Raw genomic sequence first — 18990 nt, 5'->3', positions numbered from 1 at the left:
GCGCTAATGGTAATATTTTTGAGCACTTGTTATAGTTATTTTTTAGTTTTTATTATTTAATTGTTATAATTAATTAATTTAATTAAGTATTATTAATAGTAAAAAATGATACCATGCAGAAACTTCGGAGTGTAATGACTCGGAAGCAGAGACCTGTCAGCGAAAATGTTTTACATTTTTTAACCAGACTATCGAACTGTACACGTTCTTTAATTTTTATCTCAAGTTTTGGATCACCCAGTATCTGATAATTGTTTGGAGTTTAGCAACTTGTAGGACTTTATCGAAAACGCAAGTTTTTGGTCTTTTGACGAAATACCTTAAAACCAATTAGGGCCATACCGTACATTTTTTTACAAACTAACATGCAACTCTCTTGATCATTAGTTCGAACATAAATAAATGCCCTATTCAAGGGACCGCTCTTCTGTAACTGAAGAACTCGAAATATCGCAAACAATAGAACACCAAGGGGCCTTAACAGAAAAACAAGCCATTTCGCCAGGTTTCTCAGGGTGATTGGAGCATCCATCATTGTTCAGTGAATGCACTAGATGCACCCTATGACATGCCACTTTGAAAGGTGCCTCGTTTCGACCACCTTTGCAATTTATTATTTTTATCGCGTTCTTTAGAACTCGAAAAGAAATATGTGATTGAGGACTCCTACATTATTATTTTATTAAGACTTTTTCCCACCACAAGTTGATAGAAACCTATGGTTCAAATCACGTGACTTTTTACACACGTCACCGGCATTATGTCTGCAGTGAAGCTACACCTTTTCAACATTAATATGTAGCAAGAATTGGTCAGGTATTGGTGCAACGTTTTCAGTATTTCACAGTATTTAACTTGGTAGTAATGAATAAAACATTATCTCTCTAATTGAATTTGATGGTGGCAAGGGCCCATTATTCTCCAATTCTCTTTAAAAATAGTTGATAAGGGATGCCACACGCTCGTTGCACCAACTGTTTAAAAACTTGGGCATTACACGAACAATAATAACAACGATATCGATAATAAATAACTAGGAACGCCATTCAATAACGCAATAGTTCAAAACACCAAATTAAGCCCGAACGTCAATAAATTAAGCGGCAACTGCGCAAAAAATACACTTCAAATATATCTTTATCCTTTTTTAGCATATTAAATTTACATGATTTGTCATTTTACGTAAGGCGACTTTCAATTGTTACATTTCGTGACGTGAATAAACGGTTATGATGTGATTGTATGATGTGTGATGAAGTTATGATGTGATGTGATTTGAACAACCGAAAGTGTTCGTTACGCTTTAAGGTAAAGTGAAATATATTCATAAGGCTTCTTCAATCCAAGTTGGTCAAAGCGTGGCCATTAAAGAGATATCAATTTCGAGTTCCCCTGTGTCTTCGTACCTTAAACAAAATATCCACATACATAAAACACCAGGACGCGACAGAAATGCATAAAACCGTTATTAAATTTCTATTACGCACGAACCCAACTCGGAAAGGGTCCCCAAAGGATAAAAAATAGATATAAAATTGACCGTTTACTTTTTGAAAAATCATCCCTCCATTAAAATAAATTTAGCTGAACATTATGAAAAGATCGTTTTAATTTATAGAGCAGGGGACCCTTAAGAATAACACGTGAAATAAAATTATACAAATTTGGTAGGCAGGTCGCCACGCCATTCAAATTGTAATTTACCGGATCTACCATGCGTGTGTGTAACAAGTTGGTAGCGCCATAAAACATGTAAAACGTCAGTCAAGGGTTGTAACTTAGAGGGTGACCCCCGGGCCAAGTGACCACTGGTCAGGTAGCAAAGGTTCCTCACTCTTAACCCGATGGGTCAACCGGACTTAAACCCTAAAGGGCACTTGCCATGCTCAAAGGTGTTTTAGTTCCTGGTGAGTATTTCCTTAAGTGGTAGATGGGTCCTGTCCAATAATAGGCATTCGTTACTTTAGTGCTATACAAAATTTGTACTCGAGAGGGGGAAAAACGGAGGGAGTAACCAAGACCATATCGAGGGGACCCACTCGCACGTTCGATGTGGGAACAATTAACCCAGCGCTCTTTAAACGACCCTTTGTACTAGAAGTTCTGTGAAACATCTGTATTTCTCTTACAATTTTCAAGATTCCAACGCATGAACTATCAGTTTAAGCCGAACTATCACATTTTTTTCCAAGGTGAACCAAAATTTGTTTTTAATTTTTAGTAATTTTCTTCCTGTTCATTTCTTCCTAAAGATCCAAATTCTTTATTTATTTTTGAGATTTTTACGGTTTTGCATCTGTTTACTGGTTTCTAATTATTTCCTGTAAATCTGCGAGTTACAAAAAAAACTGAAAAATTAAAAGCTTCAACATATTTTATTTTGGAAATGACACACTTGGGGGCCTGGTTTTCTTTTACATTTGTGGGCTATTTTAATAGTAGAATCTACTGGTCAAATAACGCAAACTAATTTCGAGACCACAGTCCTTTTGGAGTTTTCCCCAAAAACTTTTGTTGAATTGATCGTTAATGGCAAGTAACACCCTATGGATGACGGCGAAATAATCTACCTATTATTTCCCTTTTGTAAGGGAGCAAAATGCGAATGCCTAAAGATGACACGCGTCCAACTTGCGCCTCATGCCTTTAAAATCCCAACGCTACCTTTTTCATCCACATTTCGCCACAAAATGAAAATAAAAAACTTCATAATGGCCTACAAAAATGGACCCATCCTCACTTTTGTTTGACTTTTGCTACCTAAGTAGAAATACGATCCTATTCAAATCCTCTGAATGAATAATATCATATTTTGGGTCTTAATAGAATCCAATTTATGCAAAGTTTCCCAGATTTTATTGCTATTATTTATTAATTACTTCTTTTATTTTCATGTGACTGCAAACAATATCTGGATGGAGTCACTACGTGAGAAACGCAAGTTGTTAATCAGTTACGTCTTAAAGATACAGCCTAAAGCTATGTTTCCTAATCGGTTTGTAAATCACCCAACTGCTAAACATTCGAATCTAGGCAAAAAAACTCAAACAAACGAATTTTAATTGCCCATTCTGAAGAAAACATCATAAACCATGAAACGTCCACCACCAGACTGGACCATGCAGCAGCGTCGGCGAAAAATCAAAAAAGGAGCAAAAGTCAACTATGCATAAAAACTCGTTAACATTCCTAACAAAACTCGATTTGAACAACAAAAATAAAAACGGAACAGCAACCAAAATAAAACGTTTGTAGAACCTTGAGACAGGACGAGGTGCATTCGCGTCAAAAAAGTTGAATGTTCTAAGCACCATTAACTTATGACTTAGGTCAACATCACAGACTGGAAGTAATATACTTAACTTGTTTCGATGTTAGGTGATTAGACCGTGAAGAGCTTACGATTCGGTTAAGTTTTATTTGCCGTTTTACTAAGGCTTATAAGCCAAGGACAAAAATTTTATATTTCTTATGTAGGTAACTGTTATATCTTTGAAAGCGTTAGCCAAGTTTATAATTGCAACCCAACTATTGAGTAAAAAAAAATCATCAAGGAAGTAATTTAATGAATTTTCAGGTGTAATAATTAATTTGCGCTGGTGGAAATTGGTTGTTACCCGGAACGTGGTTTTCCATACCATCAACCCTATAACGGTCTAAGTACTTTCGACTTTAAATGTCTTCACAAAAAAAAATCAAGGGGTGTCAAATCAGGTGATCTGGATGGCCATTCAATGCATCCGCGACGACCTATCTATTGATGTCACAAATACTAAAAGACATTATTAACATGATTATAAAGGCACAGGGCATTTTACTCAAAGAGAAAATTTTGGATTTCTATCAAACTTTTGAAAAACATAATTTAAAGCCATTTCGCGGAATAACACAGGAAATAACCACTCAATTGCAGTTTCCCGGCTCCGTTTTGTGGCGCCTCTGACCCTCAGCTTACGTCGACCTTCACTGTGTTTGGGATCTACGTCCCAGCATACCGACCATGAGTCCGTCTCATTTCTGACCGATGCAAAGGGCCCCAAAGAGTGAAAGAAAACTTGTTCGTATTCCGAGTTTCACCCAAAATGGGGCCTTTTGACAACAGTGAGGTGTTCCTTGTTTTTTTGAGGGGTGGGGGTATATTTATCTTTTGAGGACGATTTGTTAACTCACAATACTTTATGTCAACAGTCCACTTATTTCGTTTTTATATATTTGCAAGGTCTATTGTTGTGGTCGAATTCAATGATCCAGGAGAAATGAACGTAGCACTGTTTTTTATAGTTTTGCTTAACCTTTTTGACAAATTAGCGTCCAATCAATGGTGGCGGCTAAATTGAAGGAAGTGAAGTCACCATTACGTCTTATAATTCGTGGTACATCTCTGGCGAAGAAATGTCACAAAGGTACTAATGCATGGCGCCTTTTCCTTTTAAAAACAAGACCAATTTTGACTGAAATAGTTTTCTGCCGCAAGTCTACTGCGCAGCAAGTACTATTTGAACAATGGCTGATTTGTTGACTTCAATTCAAATTTGATTACTACATAAATTGACAAGTTTTAACAGGAGCGAGATCTTTTTTTTCAATGAGATTCGTCTTTAAGTTCCAAGAAGAGAGATAACTTTGTTTGCTAGTTTTTAATCTTGGAACGGCAATATCTCGGGAACGCGTGGGACAATTACCTTGAAAAATATTTATAAATCCTGTGTAAACCGCTTTATAAAATGTCCTCTGGTTACACAATTTAATTACTTTCTATTAAACTCACATACTAATTAATATGATGAATTCCGGACAATTTGGTGAAGGGAGTGATGCTACTTCGGGATCGCGACACAATATTTATGACTAATATTCATAAGAGAATTAAATTTATGTTCACATATATAACTTTGACTGCTTGGAAGATTTTTTGCAGGAATTAATATTGATTTTTTTTTGTTTCAGGTCTCAACTGTGTACGCCTCTGCTTCAACCTGAGATTAATTCGAAATTTTAACTGTTTTGAAGATTTTTTTTGCAAGAATTTTAATATTGAATTTTTTATGTTTCAGGTCTCAACAGTATATGCCTCTGGTTCAAGTTGAAATTAATTCTAAACTCTAACTGCTTCGAAATTTCTTTTTTTCAGAGATTACTGTTGAATTTGTTTCAGGAATTATATAATATTGATTTTTTTTGTTTTCAGATTTTAACTGTGCTTCAAGACGAAATTAATTCAAACCTCCAATTGTTTAGAAGATATTTTTTCGGTCCTAAAATTTAACACCGACTCATATATATATATATATATATATATAGACTGTATATTATTTCGTTTTGCGTATCGTTTTCATCGTTAGATCGATGAGCTGTACACTCGCAAAAAAAGGGTGTAAAGGTATTTGAATGTTTGGAGGCCACTTATCGTTGTTGTCATTCGACCTATTACTCGTACCTTGGCAAAATGTTTTTTGTTCGTTTTTTTTTACCGATATGAAGTCTTAGATTATTCAGTTGAGTGCTAGCACGATACACAAAGCATTCGTTGTACGGGATTTGTTCGAAAAACTCGTTGGATACGTCGCTAATATTTTTTTCCTTCTGAGGCGCGTTCTTCCTTCCAGATAAGACAATATGTGCAATTAACTCCAACTTTTCAAAGAAACGCGTAAGTTTGGTCAATGTTTATCACCGAATACTAAATTTCAAAGCTTCCAGAATGTTTTTATTTGCGAAAAGGCCTCTCGTTTTAACATCAACTTTTCATCACAAACAAATCAACTCGTAGTTTTGCGATATTACGTCATTTGTAAAGGGACGTGTTGGATTAAGAAGGCTTTCGAAACAAAAGAATAAAACGCTGTCAGTGTTAATGGCGTCTCCGCGAGTCATCCCGTTGTTGGTCGCGAAAATTACCAAATTTGGAGTGAAAATGTGCGGAAATTTGGAAAAATATTTGCGGACTTGAAGGTTAATTACGTAGAAAAGTAGTGAGTGTTCGTGGGGCATTGTGCTCGGTCGAAAACAGGTGAAACTTGCACGTTTAAAATTCGATTTTATTTGACAAATCTGGGAATGTCGTGTCGTTCGTGTTCGGGTCCCGAAGCCGCACGATTGCTGAGTAGCAAGCTTGCAAGGAACTCAAATTAAATCGAAGTAAAAAATTTGGCGAGTGAGAAGAAAAAATCATAGGCGGGCGTGAGTTCGGGCAGTGTAGTGCGTGCTGAGTCGAAAATAAATAGTAACTAAAATCTTTCTTTTCAATGGCGGAGGAATAAGAGTTTTTATTGACAATATTCAAAAGGGATCATAATTCCAGAAGTTTTATTTGCCGTAAGTGATTAATGTTTGATTATGGTACGTAATTTAACCTTTCTTAATTTTATTTCCTCTATTCCTGACCAATTTAAATGGTTGTCGTCACTATTTATGTGGTCATCCTGAAACATATACAAACACGCTATGTATTATTTCGTTTTGCGTATCGTTTTCATGGTTAAACCGATGAGCTGTATACTCGCATAAAAAAAGTGTAAAGTTATTTGAATGTTTGGAGGTCGTCGTATCGTTGTGATGGGTCGGTCTATGACTTGTACCTTTGTAAGACAGATCAGAGTTGAATATTTTGTACGTTTTCGTACCGATATCGATTTTTAGATGACCCAACCGAGCGGTAGCACGACAAACAAGATATTCAAAATGCGGAATAAACGAATACTCGCGTTAGCTTGAAATGAAAATCGTTTAGCAATCTCTTGTAATATTAATAACATATACCATCGTTTCGGTCTTTAATTTTAGCGATTTAGCCGCAACATAGGTCCAACATGTTTAATTGTAGTTTAGGAAATAAAATTCAATGTTCTTGCGTTTCAAGTGTCAACTATGTGCGTCTCTGGTTCGTACCGAAATTATTTGTCGGTTTTGACTTGTCCGGAGGCACCTCTAGCTGTTTCCAAGATTCTTTAAAAGTTTCAAGTATATTATGAACAAATTCAACAACAAAATTCAATTACAAAAAAATTATAAATATTATAAATTTTAGACAATTCGATGAAGAAGTCTTCATACTTACAGAATCGCAACACAACGCTAATGGCAATTGTTCATATGAGAATCGAATTTTTACATCAAATATAACTCTTTTCAGTAATTAATTAATATTGACTAGTTTTCGTAAATGGCAAATTCTGAACCACCAATATTTCACTAGCATAGGAAAACGGATAGTTTCAATCCAAATAATGTTAATCGAGGACGCTCGCGTACAATTAGGACTGCGGGCGTTGAAGAGGCAATTTTAAACAGAATAGAAAATGATCCCCTAAATCAAGCTGTAGACGCTTGGGGGACGGTTTTCAAAAATACCATTAATAACATTTTACGAGAGCAGTTACTCCATCCGTATCATGTGCAACATGTGCAAAATCTTTTGGATACGGATGCTGAAAATCGGTTGACGTTTTGTCACTACATTGAAACAACGAGAATACCAAATGCCACGTTTCATAAGAAAATTTAATTTACGGACGAAGCCGCGTTCATGAGATCGGGAATTACAAATGTATATAACGATGCAAATCCTCTTGCAATCAAGGTCACTTAAATTGGGATAACTATTCACTCTTCTTGCAAAACACTTTACCCAATTAATTGGCGGATCTTCCATTATAACTTCGTCACGAAATGTAGTTTATGCACGACGGGGCGCCACCCCACTTTAATGTAAATGTTCGTATATTTTTTAAAGAAACATATCCTAACAGATGGATCGAAAAAGACAACGACACACCAACAAAACGCCTCTAGACTTTTTTTGTCGAGAGTTTTTAAGTCCAAAGTGTAAGCTTTCCCTACCGCTACGGAAGCTGGCTTACTGCAAAGAATTTTTAACGTTACAGATTATCTTAAAAACAAGCCCGTCACGATGCCCAAAGTAGAGATTAATATTTTGAAAGGAATTTATTTGTGTATTTACGAAAACGGTCAACATTTTGAACATTTATTATATGTTTCAAACTAAGTTAGTGATTATTTAGCATTAAAGCTTTTTTCATGCTCCCGTTCCGATTAAACGAATAATAAATTGCAATATGTAGTAAATATTTTTTTTGCATGCCAGGCGAAAATTTTACGAGAAATATATAAGTTCCAATATAAAGTCAGCTTGAGATAGATAAAATATTACAGTAATTTATACAGGGCATAGAAAAATTACTAATTTGTATTTACAAACTGCGCGTACTTTTTAATATTTCCAGGCATTAAAAAAAAGATCCCGCTCGCGTCAAAACAGGCCAATTTATAGTAATTCTTAGTTCCAAAATTAGTGAACATTTAGAAAAGCGCTTTCCAATTATTTGAATTTTTGATTCAGTAATTTTTAGCCAAGTGTTGTACAGGAATTTTAGAGATACCCTGTATATAAACAGGAAGCCTGATGTAGTGTTACTGAATAATCATTACCAGAAACAATACTGCCTCAGCTGACTGGGGACGACATGATTGAAACGCAATCACGATAATGCTGTTTTTAGAGATTTTATTTATAATATAATACTATGCGCAACAGTTAGTATATCAATATATAAATGGTAGACAGTATACAAAGTGTTTATTACAAATAAGCACCTTATCGGTACTGTAAGGTATAATAGTCCATCAGAAAATTAGAAGATGCTCGGAAAACGTAACCAAAATGCTTTCCCAAGATTGAATTAACCCACAGCGCCTTAACCATAAAATAAATTGCATGAAATGAAATTGGACACCCCAAGAAAAAACTTATGAAGTTTCGCTTAGAACTTGAAAAAGAAACACAAGTACCAGAAATTAACAATTTCTAAAAACGCCTATTCATTTACTAAAATACTTGTCTACATTTTTGTAAAACCCCTAGATAGTTAACTACATATAAATATGTATATGTTAGTAAAAACATTTAAAAAGTAATAGAAATAGGAAATTTTTATCATTCTGTTAATTAATGCAATGGCATTGTAGAGATCTTCCATTTCGTTTTCAAACAAATTACTAATGCTTACTTATATTTAATTAGTATATTCTTAAATAAAATATACACTATGTTCTACAATGTAGGAAACAATTGAAAAATATAACGTGAGGTCGAACTGAATCCGACAAAGCGAAATCCAACAGAATTGAATTTCAAAGATTCTTCTGATCTCAACGTTATTCACATATATATACAAACCCGTGGAGGACAATTGAAGAAAGAAGGGAAATTAATCAATTTGAACCCTGTAACACCACTACAAAAGAATATATCAAAAGGCATGTCTCCAACCAAACTATACATGATAGTACTTATATCGTCATAAATAAGAACTACAGATAGAAAGTCGTTTATGTAAAAATTGTTTATAAAATTTATAAAACACACAAAATTTTGCTACATTACCAGCTAGATCTACGAATTCATCTTAATAATATAACTATAAGCACCATAAAACGTTTGACATTTTTCATCAAAAGAAACCTAAAAAATCTAAAAACTAATATATACAACAGTTGCACTGACGCTTGTTCAATGATAAACTGTTTCCCAGAGAACTGAAAGAAACTCTCTAAGTCAGCAAAATCACTCGGATAATGGCACATTATCATTTCTCCTCTAATTTATTAATTTATAAATCACAATATCGCCTGAAAATATAGTCTAGGCAGTACTTTAGGCTAAAAGCCAAATCATTGTGGGAAATTGGCAGTACTCGTGTAATGTTACATTGAAAATATAACTTTTGAACAGACATCCAAATCGAATATTTATGATGAGGAAAATTTGTAATATTCACTATATATAATAATTATTAAAGTATTGTAAATTTCGGTATAAGATTCAGATAATAGGTATATGTATAGGCAACAAAGGGCAGTATTTTATACCAAGCTTTAGTGGAATGGTAGTACTTGGGGGCAATGGGTCATAGAGTCAAAAACGTTACAAAAAATAAAATAATTTTTTCCCTAAGTCATCCATAATTCGCTATTTTTTAGACTGATGTTTAATCAACTGGATAAACATTAAAATACATAAATAGAAAAAAAAATAATTTAAATTGTAGGACATGAATAATTAATAGTACACTTCCAAAAAGTTTAGGGCGGGAAGATAAAAGGAAGATTGACCATTCACAACATTTTAAAATCTGATCGTGTGACTTCTAATATTATACATGTAGAAATCCATGTCATGTAACCGAGGTCGCTGTATAACCGAGACACTCAATATAATCATCCGGCATTGGAGTAGAATAATATTTTTGTTACGAATATTTATGGTGGAATTTCTTCAGTCATCATGCGTCAAAACTTCAATTTTAAAGATTTTTCTCGCAGTCAGTTGATGATTGTCTTGTCTCTAGTAATATTTTAATCAAGGTGGGGAAAATGTTATGCCAAAAGTCCCAGTCCTCACAGCCTCGAAAATTATACGAATTAGTTGCAGGCCAATTTCCCAAAGAACTGCATATCTTGGGTAACGTGATTGGAAGCTGGACTGAACAGGCTATAATATAAAATTCACATTCGAAAGAAAAAATGTCGATTTAAACTTACACGCCTCAAGGAATAGGATTGAAGATAAACATCGTACAATTTTTTAATTAATTTTACGTCCAAAAAATGTCTTCTACACATTTGAATCCCGACAGATAAGTAATTTATATTAAAGAATAAAAAAATCTAAACTAATGAGGGAAAATTAAGTACCCTACATTGAAAATTTCTAGAATATATATTAAAAACTTATGGTTAGAATCATTATATTTTGGGACATTGACACCTGTGTAACACAGGGTTTTTCATAAATATTGACCCTCATTTGAATTAAACATGTCTTAAAAAATATCAAAGCGTACCGTCTACTATTAAACACTTTTGGCAGTTTTTCAATTAGATTCGAATACTGTACATAAAAATGTCAAATTTCTCTTCAAAACTTGTGAGTTATCTTTGGTACCTAAGCAAAAATTATTGGAACATTTTCGACCATACTGCTAAATATTCGGCTTAAAACTGAGAAACCTGTGTAGCCCTAAATTTATGTAGACTTTTTTGTACGGGGTTTGCTCCTTGTTCTATTTTAAACTGTTTTTCAGTCGAAGCTCATAAACAAGAACAAAGCAAGAGAGACAGGTACAACGTATTGTCACAATTTTGACTTATACACAATTGAAAAATTTATTTTTTGACTTATGACCCACAGTACGCCTTATAAAGCTTAAGGACTAAATTTGCCTGAAAGGTTTTGCCAAAGCTCTGTGAATTACTATTATAGAATATCCACTTCAAAAAATAAATTCACAGAATATACCATTTATCTTCAACAATAATAACCTATCATAATATTGATATGAGACTTTGTTTCAAAAGCTATATTAGGAAACGCAGCATCAATGCGTCTTAGGCGTACTCAAATGCGTTGTCTCGCTCCTCTTCGGCGGAGGAGGTGGCGGTCGTTTCGAACTTCTCAAATCGTTCCTACTAAAATGCATCGGAGATGAAACATATTCCACCACCGCATCTGCTTCATCCCTATAAACATTTTCGTAGACATTTGAACCATAATGTTCCTTCACCCAATTGGAGACGTTGTGTTCCTTATAGTCTGGAAGCAATACTGGAGGATCCCTAAAGCCCAAAACCTCATGAGGTGTAGTTTCGGGTTCCAACTTGCACTTTTGTGCGACTTGCCACTTTTTTCTCATCACCCTCTGCAAATCACGCAGAAAATCCTTTGTAGGTTCTGCCAATTTCTTAGGGCTAGTGAGCTTGGTAGATTCTGACCTAACTGGAGGTGCCGGTTTTTTCGGTAAAGGAGGAACCTCCTGAGGAGTCAGATTGAAGCTAATTTTCTTATTGCCTTTCTTCGGGCTTATAGGCTCCTGAAAGGCCACTTTCCTTTGATTTACGGGGGAATTTCTTTGCTCGAAAACCGAAGTATTTCCCGATGAGCCGCTACTGTTAGTTGAGGCAATGCTATTTTGAGATATTTGTCTAGGCAAAGAGACTTGCCTCAACGAAGATTTCAATCCGTTGTTATTGTTAAAAGCGGGGCTAGATGGTAAGGTATTAGAATGTCTATATTGCGGTGGATTAACATATGAAGGAGGAGATTGGTGGTGGCTAATCCCATTTGACAGGTTTCTGTCATGATTCTGACCATAAATTGGGCTACTTTGACCATACATACTATTATTTATACTTCTAGTACTGGGGCTAAAGCCATTAGGTGGGCTGCTCTGAGTCGGTGTGGGACAATTTGATCCCGATGGAGGACTCACGCATGGGGTGTTCAGTCTAGAATGTGTAGGGGTTTGATCGGGGGACATTCCCTGAGTAGGAGTCCTTTCAGGACTTAGAACATTAGTGGGAGTTGCCGTTGCACTCGAATTGGCGCTTCCGGTATCTTTTCTTCTTCGTATGGTCCCCGTATCTTCACCCGGAGGAGGAGGCAACGACATTAAGCTAAGTTGACTTCCAGTTAGTTCACAGCCGGTCATCGGCGGTAAATCGCCAGGGTTAGGCGGTGGAGGTAGACTATCAAGAGAGAGATTGGAGTTATAAACTTCCGGCGGAGGTGGCGGCAGCTGATAACTTGGAGAGTCGTTGATAACGTCGCCGTTAGTTTCTGGGGGTGGTGGCAGTGATGTAATAGAGTCAGTCTGAAAATTCAATTTATTACTTAATATAGTACTATCAATGAGTATTTACTGTGGGTTTATGAAAAATATTCAAAATTAATAAATACAATCGTACCATGCAAGACAACTCCAAACCATTCGGAGGTGACATAGGCGAATTCCGCATCGACGAGGCGCTTGGAGGCCTTTCGCCAAATGGACTTGTTCTTTCTCCAAACGGGCTAACTCTCTCGCGAACAGGAGTCCCACAAAGTGGGGTAGAATTTCCGCTTCGGTTCCCCATGGACTCAATAGAGCCTCTGGTCTTGTAAGAGTGTTGCCGTTTTAATGTCCCGCTATTAGATGAATCGTCATTGGAATTGTTCGATTTCCGCCTGAAAAATCATTCGGAATTACTACGGGTTTGAATCAAAAGTTGACAATGAATCAAAAACTATAAATAAAATTTCATACCTATTGTGCCTTTTAGTTAAAGTTCCGGTATTAGTGTATGAAACAGGGCTGGTTGCCAAAATACCATCGATTTCGTCTCTAGTTTCTCCTACTTCTTTAAGTTGCCTGGTCATGTTAGTTAATGGCAGGTTGGGTTTCATTGACGGTTTTCGTTTTATTGTGCCTGCATTCATAATTTTTATCGTTAAATAAATTATGATAGTTTTACGTTGCGACACATACAAAGCATATGAAGCGGTAAATATTATAAATACGCTATATTCAATAAGGCATACCCATTGGAAATTCAGAATCAAAAGCATTTTCACAGCTTGAAGGTGCTCCGTCGGACATGCACCCACTGGAACTTGAACTACTGGCTCTGCTGTGACGTCCAGAACTCGAACTCGCTTCACTTGTAGCAGAATAAATCTCGCTTCCAGATGCAGTACCATATCCTGCTTCACTTCCAGAGTATCTAAAGAATGATTTGCTCTTAAGAACTGTTTGGAGGTATCTTAGAAATAAGCATAGGTAGAGCGACTACGTACCCTTGAGTTGGAGTTGTGCTATTTGATTGTATGCTCTGAACTGCGATCGACTGTACGGAACAACTTCTTGCACTAGCCAAAATGTCCATTTCTTCTTGTGCCAATTCGTCCATTAAAGCCCTAGAAAACGATAAAACCGGTTGAACATCAACACTAACTCCTTATATATTTATTTACTTCACCAATACCATCAATTGAGCTTTAAAAACTCTAAATCAATAAGAATTACCTGTAATTATACATGAGCTGTTTCCCAAACTTTGCTATTCTCATTCCTATAATCCATTTCTCTAGAGTCACATGGTCTTCTGCGCACAGGTACTTAATGAATTTTGTTGATTTTGGTTCTTGCAGTCTTGGATGTTTAATTGCAAAGCAATAATCAGTCGGTGCTTTGTATTTCTTTCTCCATCCTACCCCATAATAAACCTGCATGACGATAAAAATTTATTTTTCACAGAAATTCAACATTTACAAAAGATTACTCATACTTTTTTCCTCTATAATTTACCTGATTGTTATCAAAAGTGGCCAAACACACTAAATCTTTGGCGCTTTTAATCTTTTCTTTGGGAAAATAATAGAGTCCTGAGGCCCGCAGCACGAAATGGTACTTTTTCCAGCCTTTTTTTGAGTCAGCTTTGAGGTAGAGGGGTCCTTCAACCTGTTGTAAAAGAACAGAATGGTTTCTCAACGTGTTCCGAAGTAAGTCTTGAAACAAAATTACCTCCGGAAGGCTGCCATTTGTAGATGCAAAAAAGTCCTCCAAGAGCATATTTCTCGAATGTTCATCGTAGTCTACAGAATTAGATTTGTCTGTTGAAGAGAGGAGGAAATGTTCGGGTTGGGTGAATAGTTTCATCTTATCATGCCGCTCGACGAAATAAATTTTATTTTTCGATTCTCTGGTCCACAGGAGAAGATTGTCTACTAGCAGTTCATGATCTTCATAAAACCGCTCTGTGTGAAAAAAAGATGTTATAATTAGATGTAGAAAGACATTTCCATATATTGTTCACATTGTTAACCTTATTTGATATTTTTGGCAAATTTTGGTAAAAATTTCAAATTACTTTAAATTGAACATATGTGCAAAAAACATATTTCTTTAATGTCACTCCAAGATATGAAACATCATAAGGTATAAGTACCTCAATAATTACTGAAAATATATTAAATTAGCCTTTCTTCTAAAACTTTGAAAACATTTAATGGACTCTTTAAACCACCTTACATTGGGCCTATTTGTTTAAATTAAAAAATACTGTGAGGATCACCAGCACGCTCCAAAATTTTGTTCATGTTTGAATATTACGCCTTCGTATTTTTAAATAATACCAGATCTTTAAAAAGATGTAGTTTATGCTCGACAAAGTGCAACGTATAAAGCTGATAAGACAAATATATGGAAAGGAATGCAGCTTATTTAGGAAAAAATCGGCCTGTGCTTAGACTTTGGCCGTATAATCAGTTGGAAAATTCATTAATACATTTTTAAATCATAAAAGAATACACTGCTCAAACGAATGTAAAGAGCAAGCTTATTATTGGTTATCATCTTTATATGACGACATTAATTCACAATAAAGATACATTCAATTTCTTTAATACCTCGTGTTGCCACCACGAGCATTAATAACAGCACAGCAACGTTTGGCATACTCAATATCATCTTATCTATAGCGTCTTGTGGTAAAAGTTGTTTCTGCTCTCTGAGAATGTACCGAAGGAAAAAATTGTCATGAACACACGCCATGAGCGAATTGCGTTGCCTTTGCAACATGTCCCACACGTGCTCTATGAGATTCAAGTTGCGTGATTGTTGTGGCCAATTCGTAAATGTTACATCGTTGTCCCATTCTTCAATATGACGATTTGTCAACAATTGTCATTGTTCATTAGATTGCTTTGAGCAATGTACGGTGACTTTGGGACTAGTTCAATAGCCCAACGAGCATGTCAAATAATAGTAAACAACTACATGTGTCTTGTGAAAATTAATATCAACACTTCCTACTGGCTCAGACTTTAAAATTGATTAAAATTAAAGTAGCTTTCGAAACTTTTCTGGAAACTGTTTTCAGTTGCGACTTACCCATATAGAGATCTGGCAAATGCTCGACGATGGCCCACTTGGGATCCATTTTTACGTGGTTTTTATCCGCTAACAACCTGGTCACATAGGAACACAGCATTTTTTCATCCACCAATAACGACTTAGCGGATCCGTCGGTTGTGAAGACTTTCACAAAGAGCTTCTGGATGTTGGCTTCTTTAATTTTTTCCATCGCCATCCGAATCTTTTCGGCTTTTATTCTCGACGCATCATCCTGAAAAATAAACAGTTACACAAATTAAATAAGGTTTCAACTTAGCGAAAACAGTGCAGAATTTTTGGGCGAAAATATCAAATTTCCTTGAAAAATAAGGTCAAGAGAGATTACGAAATAATGGTGTGCTTCCTTTCCATCCACTTTAGCCTTATGGAAAAATTATCTAGTCAATGATTTTTTATCGCTAAGGGATATTACCTTGAAGGTAGGGCATCTCCGTGGATGACTGTCTACCACCATCATTTTAATAAAGGTACTAACGCGGTTCAGCTACCACCACAAACTAAGTATATACAAGAGATTGACGGTCAGAGAGGGCCTTTTGCAAAGAGCCGAATAGCAGGGATTCAAGAAATATCATACAGCTACTATTTTCGCCCATTCTAGAGCTAAGAATTCTACCATAAACGTTTCAAGGTCCATTCTCCCTAATCCCTTAATGGTTTGCAAATTGAAAAGATATGGTTGCCCACCATAAATCTTGCTAGAAGCAAAGGCATTTAAATTAATTTATGATTATGTATGTGGATCATAATTCTATTGTAACAGGCCGAAGGTCAGAGATGATATTTACAGCAAAAAACCGGAAAGTGCCAATAAAAGTCAGAAGGTTGTGACGAAAAGCTAGACAAAGGAAAACGAGTTCATTCTTTTGCATTTTATGGCCCAGATTGTGCCACACACTATATGTATAGGAACTAAGTGGCCTTCGGTAAAATAAGTGAAATAACAATAAGCGTAAAAAATAATAACAAATTTATGTACAAATCGTTAATAAATTACGCTTTAATTTATTTTTAACTATAATCAGAGAACCTTATATATAAATATGAAGAAATAAAGTTACCTGATGAATGTTTTGAAGATTCAAAGTTTGTGGCTTGGCCCCACTTCCTCCACTACTTGCCGAGGATTCGCTTGACAACATAGAGACAGTATCACTGAAAGCTGAATCGTTGTCCGGGGATTCAGTTCTTCCAGATTCGTTTTTGCCCCCGAGAATCGAATCCTCCGTCAATCCGCGGGAGGTCTCGGATGAAGATCGACTGTGTGTTCGAGATTCATGAAGGGACAACTTTTGAACATCTGTAGAATGAAAAATATTAATTCACGTTCAAATAACTAAAAGAAATAATGGATATAATGGAAGAAAAAAAAAACAAAATTATCTTGTTTTGTAAAATCGTTGTGTAAAAGTTTTCTTTCTTTTGAGCATTAATAACTCAGGAGCTGGCACATTTTTACCTTGAGGAGTTTCCATGCAAAAATTGTTCACCGCAATGTCGTCATAATCTGCTTAAGTTTGGCAGAACCATTTTGGAACACGTTATGTATTTCTGTGGGTCTAATCAACAATGTCACGTAGTCCACGTTTCTTTGAGATGTTATTTTGAGGTCTAGAATTTCTTGAACTCGCTTTCAAAACTTTTAGTTACTTCTTGTAATTTCATATTTTCCCTTCAGAAGAGGGTGCGTGACCCCTCTTTCTTAAGGAATTAACGTTGGAATTTCTGCAATTATCGAGAAAGCTTATGTCCATAATACTGTATAAAAATTGGGACCGTAATTCATCCTTGAAAAGTGAGTTCTGTGCGATATCAATTTTTCATAATAAACTAACGTAGAAATGTGTGTAGTTTTTGAAGATAGTTAGTGCTATCATCCTGCATCTTAAACAGAAAGCCCTTCTGTCGACCAGTAAAAATTCCATAGGAATCCTTACAACATTGCTGAACTGTCCATTTTTTTATTGCTTTTAACGTTATTGTAAATTTAATAGTCAAATTTGTTTTCGCAATAGCAGGTCGACTTCGCTAGGATGCATGTAAACATAAAAATTATTTTCAGCTTAAGTTCAAGATCCTGTGGTCACACCTAATGAACAGACAAGTATGACATCCAAAAATAGATTTCCAAAATTAAGCAGCTCTTCTGAATAGCGAAATACTTGCAGCTTTGGATATTTTTAGTTCGCCAACACATTCGATAAAGTAAAAGAAGACGGATATCAAGAGTTTACCAGAAAGGTGTTATTTGTAATTCAAGTTCCACCTATGCATAATAATATTCCTTCTTAATCATTTCGGTGCGCTTGACCACTTAACAATATTAAAAAACTTCTCATCGTTAAGCACTGTTTGATGTTGTGGCATTATCTAAATTGAAGAAAAGTTTTAATGCCGTGAGATGTCCGTAAAAGTTCATGTCATTAAAAAGTTTCCCAGATAGTGGATTTGCAGAGATTAGAGCTGCAAGCAAATATGCTTACGATTTTGTACTTTTTTTAGTAAAATTTATTTTTACACTGAATACGCATTTAGTAGATAAATCTAATTTTACTCGAAAAGCAATAAAATGGGACGCTTAGCACTTTGCTCATTTCCAGGTATTATGCAGTGAATTAATCGAATTAATGCAACTCGCTAACTGGTGTCAAACTATTCTGCAGGAAATGCAATTTGTCTCTACCTGGAATTAAAATGGCCCAGTATTAGGAAGTAAGCTCGTGTTATTTTAGCAAACGGACTCGGAGCGTTTCCAGAAATTTCAGTATTTCATGACAGTTATGCACATCTGTTTCTCACATCCTATACGTATATATCCATTTCATCATCATAATGTAAGTCACTTTGTTTGGGACATTCCGTACACGCATACAACAACACAATATGTATAATAAGAATAAAGCCCTTACATCGCCCATGCATGTCAGCTATGTTAATATCGCCGCATGAGCCAGATAATTGCATAACCCCTCAAGATTTTATCTTTACAGCAAACTTACACCCTTATTTGCATTTCGCTTTAGACTTAGACTTCTAACATTTTCCCAACTAACAAACACTGGAAAGTCTTCCAAAAGCGGCGTAGCTTTGCGAAGTTTTAACAACTCTAATTCCCAAACTTTCTCTGTCTGTTATCTCGTTGGTTTGAAAACAAAAATATAATCAACACTACAGTCAGAGAAAACTGGAAGAGGTGACTTGGAGACCTAGACAGAGGGAAGTGGAGGAAGAGTTATTAAAA

The 18990-nt window shown here is 35.6% G+C and overlaps 1 protein-coding gene and 1 long non-coding RNA gene across 11 annotated transcripts in view; one reads left to right on the top strand and one right to left on the bottom strand.

The window, feature by feature from the left end:
- Nucleotides 1-5413: 5413 nt before the first annotated feature.
- Nucleotides 5414-18990, top strand: part of LOC136341318 (uncharacterized) — a 58483-nt gene continuing 44906 nt past the window's right edge. For 3 of the 4 annotated variants that reach the window (XR_010732491.1, XR_010732488.1, XR_010732489.1), the window contains exon 1: nucleotides 5414-6315. This is a non-coding gene — a long non-coding RNA (uncharacterized lncRNA). Of the gene's footprint in view, nucleotides 6340-18990 lie in introns of all 4 variants that reach the window. The other variant, XR_010732490.1, reaches the window with a different exon arrangement.
- Nucleotides 8508-18990, bottom strand: part of pico — a 137184-nt gene continuing 126701 nt past the window's right edge. For 6 of the 7 annotated variants that reach the window (XM_066286155.1, XM_066286156.1, XM_066286151.1 and 3 more), the window contains 9 exons: nucleotides 16811-17049; nucleotides 15726-15960; nucleotides 14142-14590; nucleotides 13860-14059; nucleotides 13631-13750; nucleotides 13376-13557; nucleotides 13101-13263; nucleotides 12763-13021; nucleotides 8508-12668 (listed from right to left, as the gene is read on the bottom strand). In XM_066286155.1, the coding sequence (XP_066142252.1) occupies nucleotides 11397-12668; nucleotides 12763-13021; nucleotides 13101-13263; nucleotides 13376-13557; nucleotides 13631-13750; nucleotides 13860-14059; nucleotides 14142-14590; nucleotides 15726-15960; nucleotides 16811-17049 (3119 nt within the window). In that variant the 3' untranslated portion in view covers nucleotides 8508-11396. The remainder of the gene's footprint in view (nucleotides 12669-12762; nucleotides 13022-13100; nucleotides 13264-13375; nucleotides 13558-13630; nucleotides 13751-13859; nucleotides 14060-14141; nucleotides 14591-15725; nucleotides 15961-16810; nucleotides 17050-18990) is intronic. The other variant, XM_066286153.1, reaches the window with a different exon arrangement.

This window comes from Euwallacea fornicatus, chromosome 9 (genome assembly GCF_040115645.1).
Source record: "Euwallacea fornicatus isolate EFF26 chromosome 9, ASM4011564v1, whole genome shotgun sequence".
In the NCBI taxonomy this organism is placed as follows: domain Eukaryota; kingdom Metazoa; phylum Arthropoda; class Insecta; order Coleoptera; family Curculionidae; genus Euwallacea; species Euwallacea fornicatus.
The sequence above is the reverse complement of the archived record's forward strand: the minus strand, read 5'-3'. Positions and strand labels throughout refer to the sequence as shown.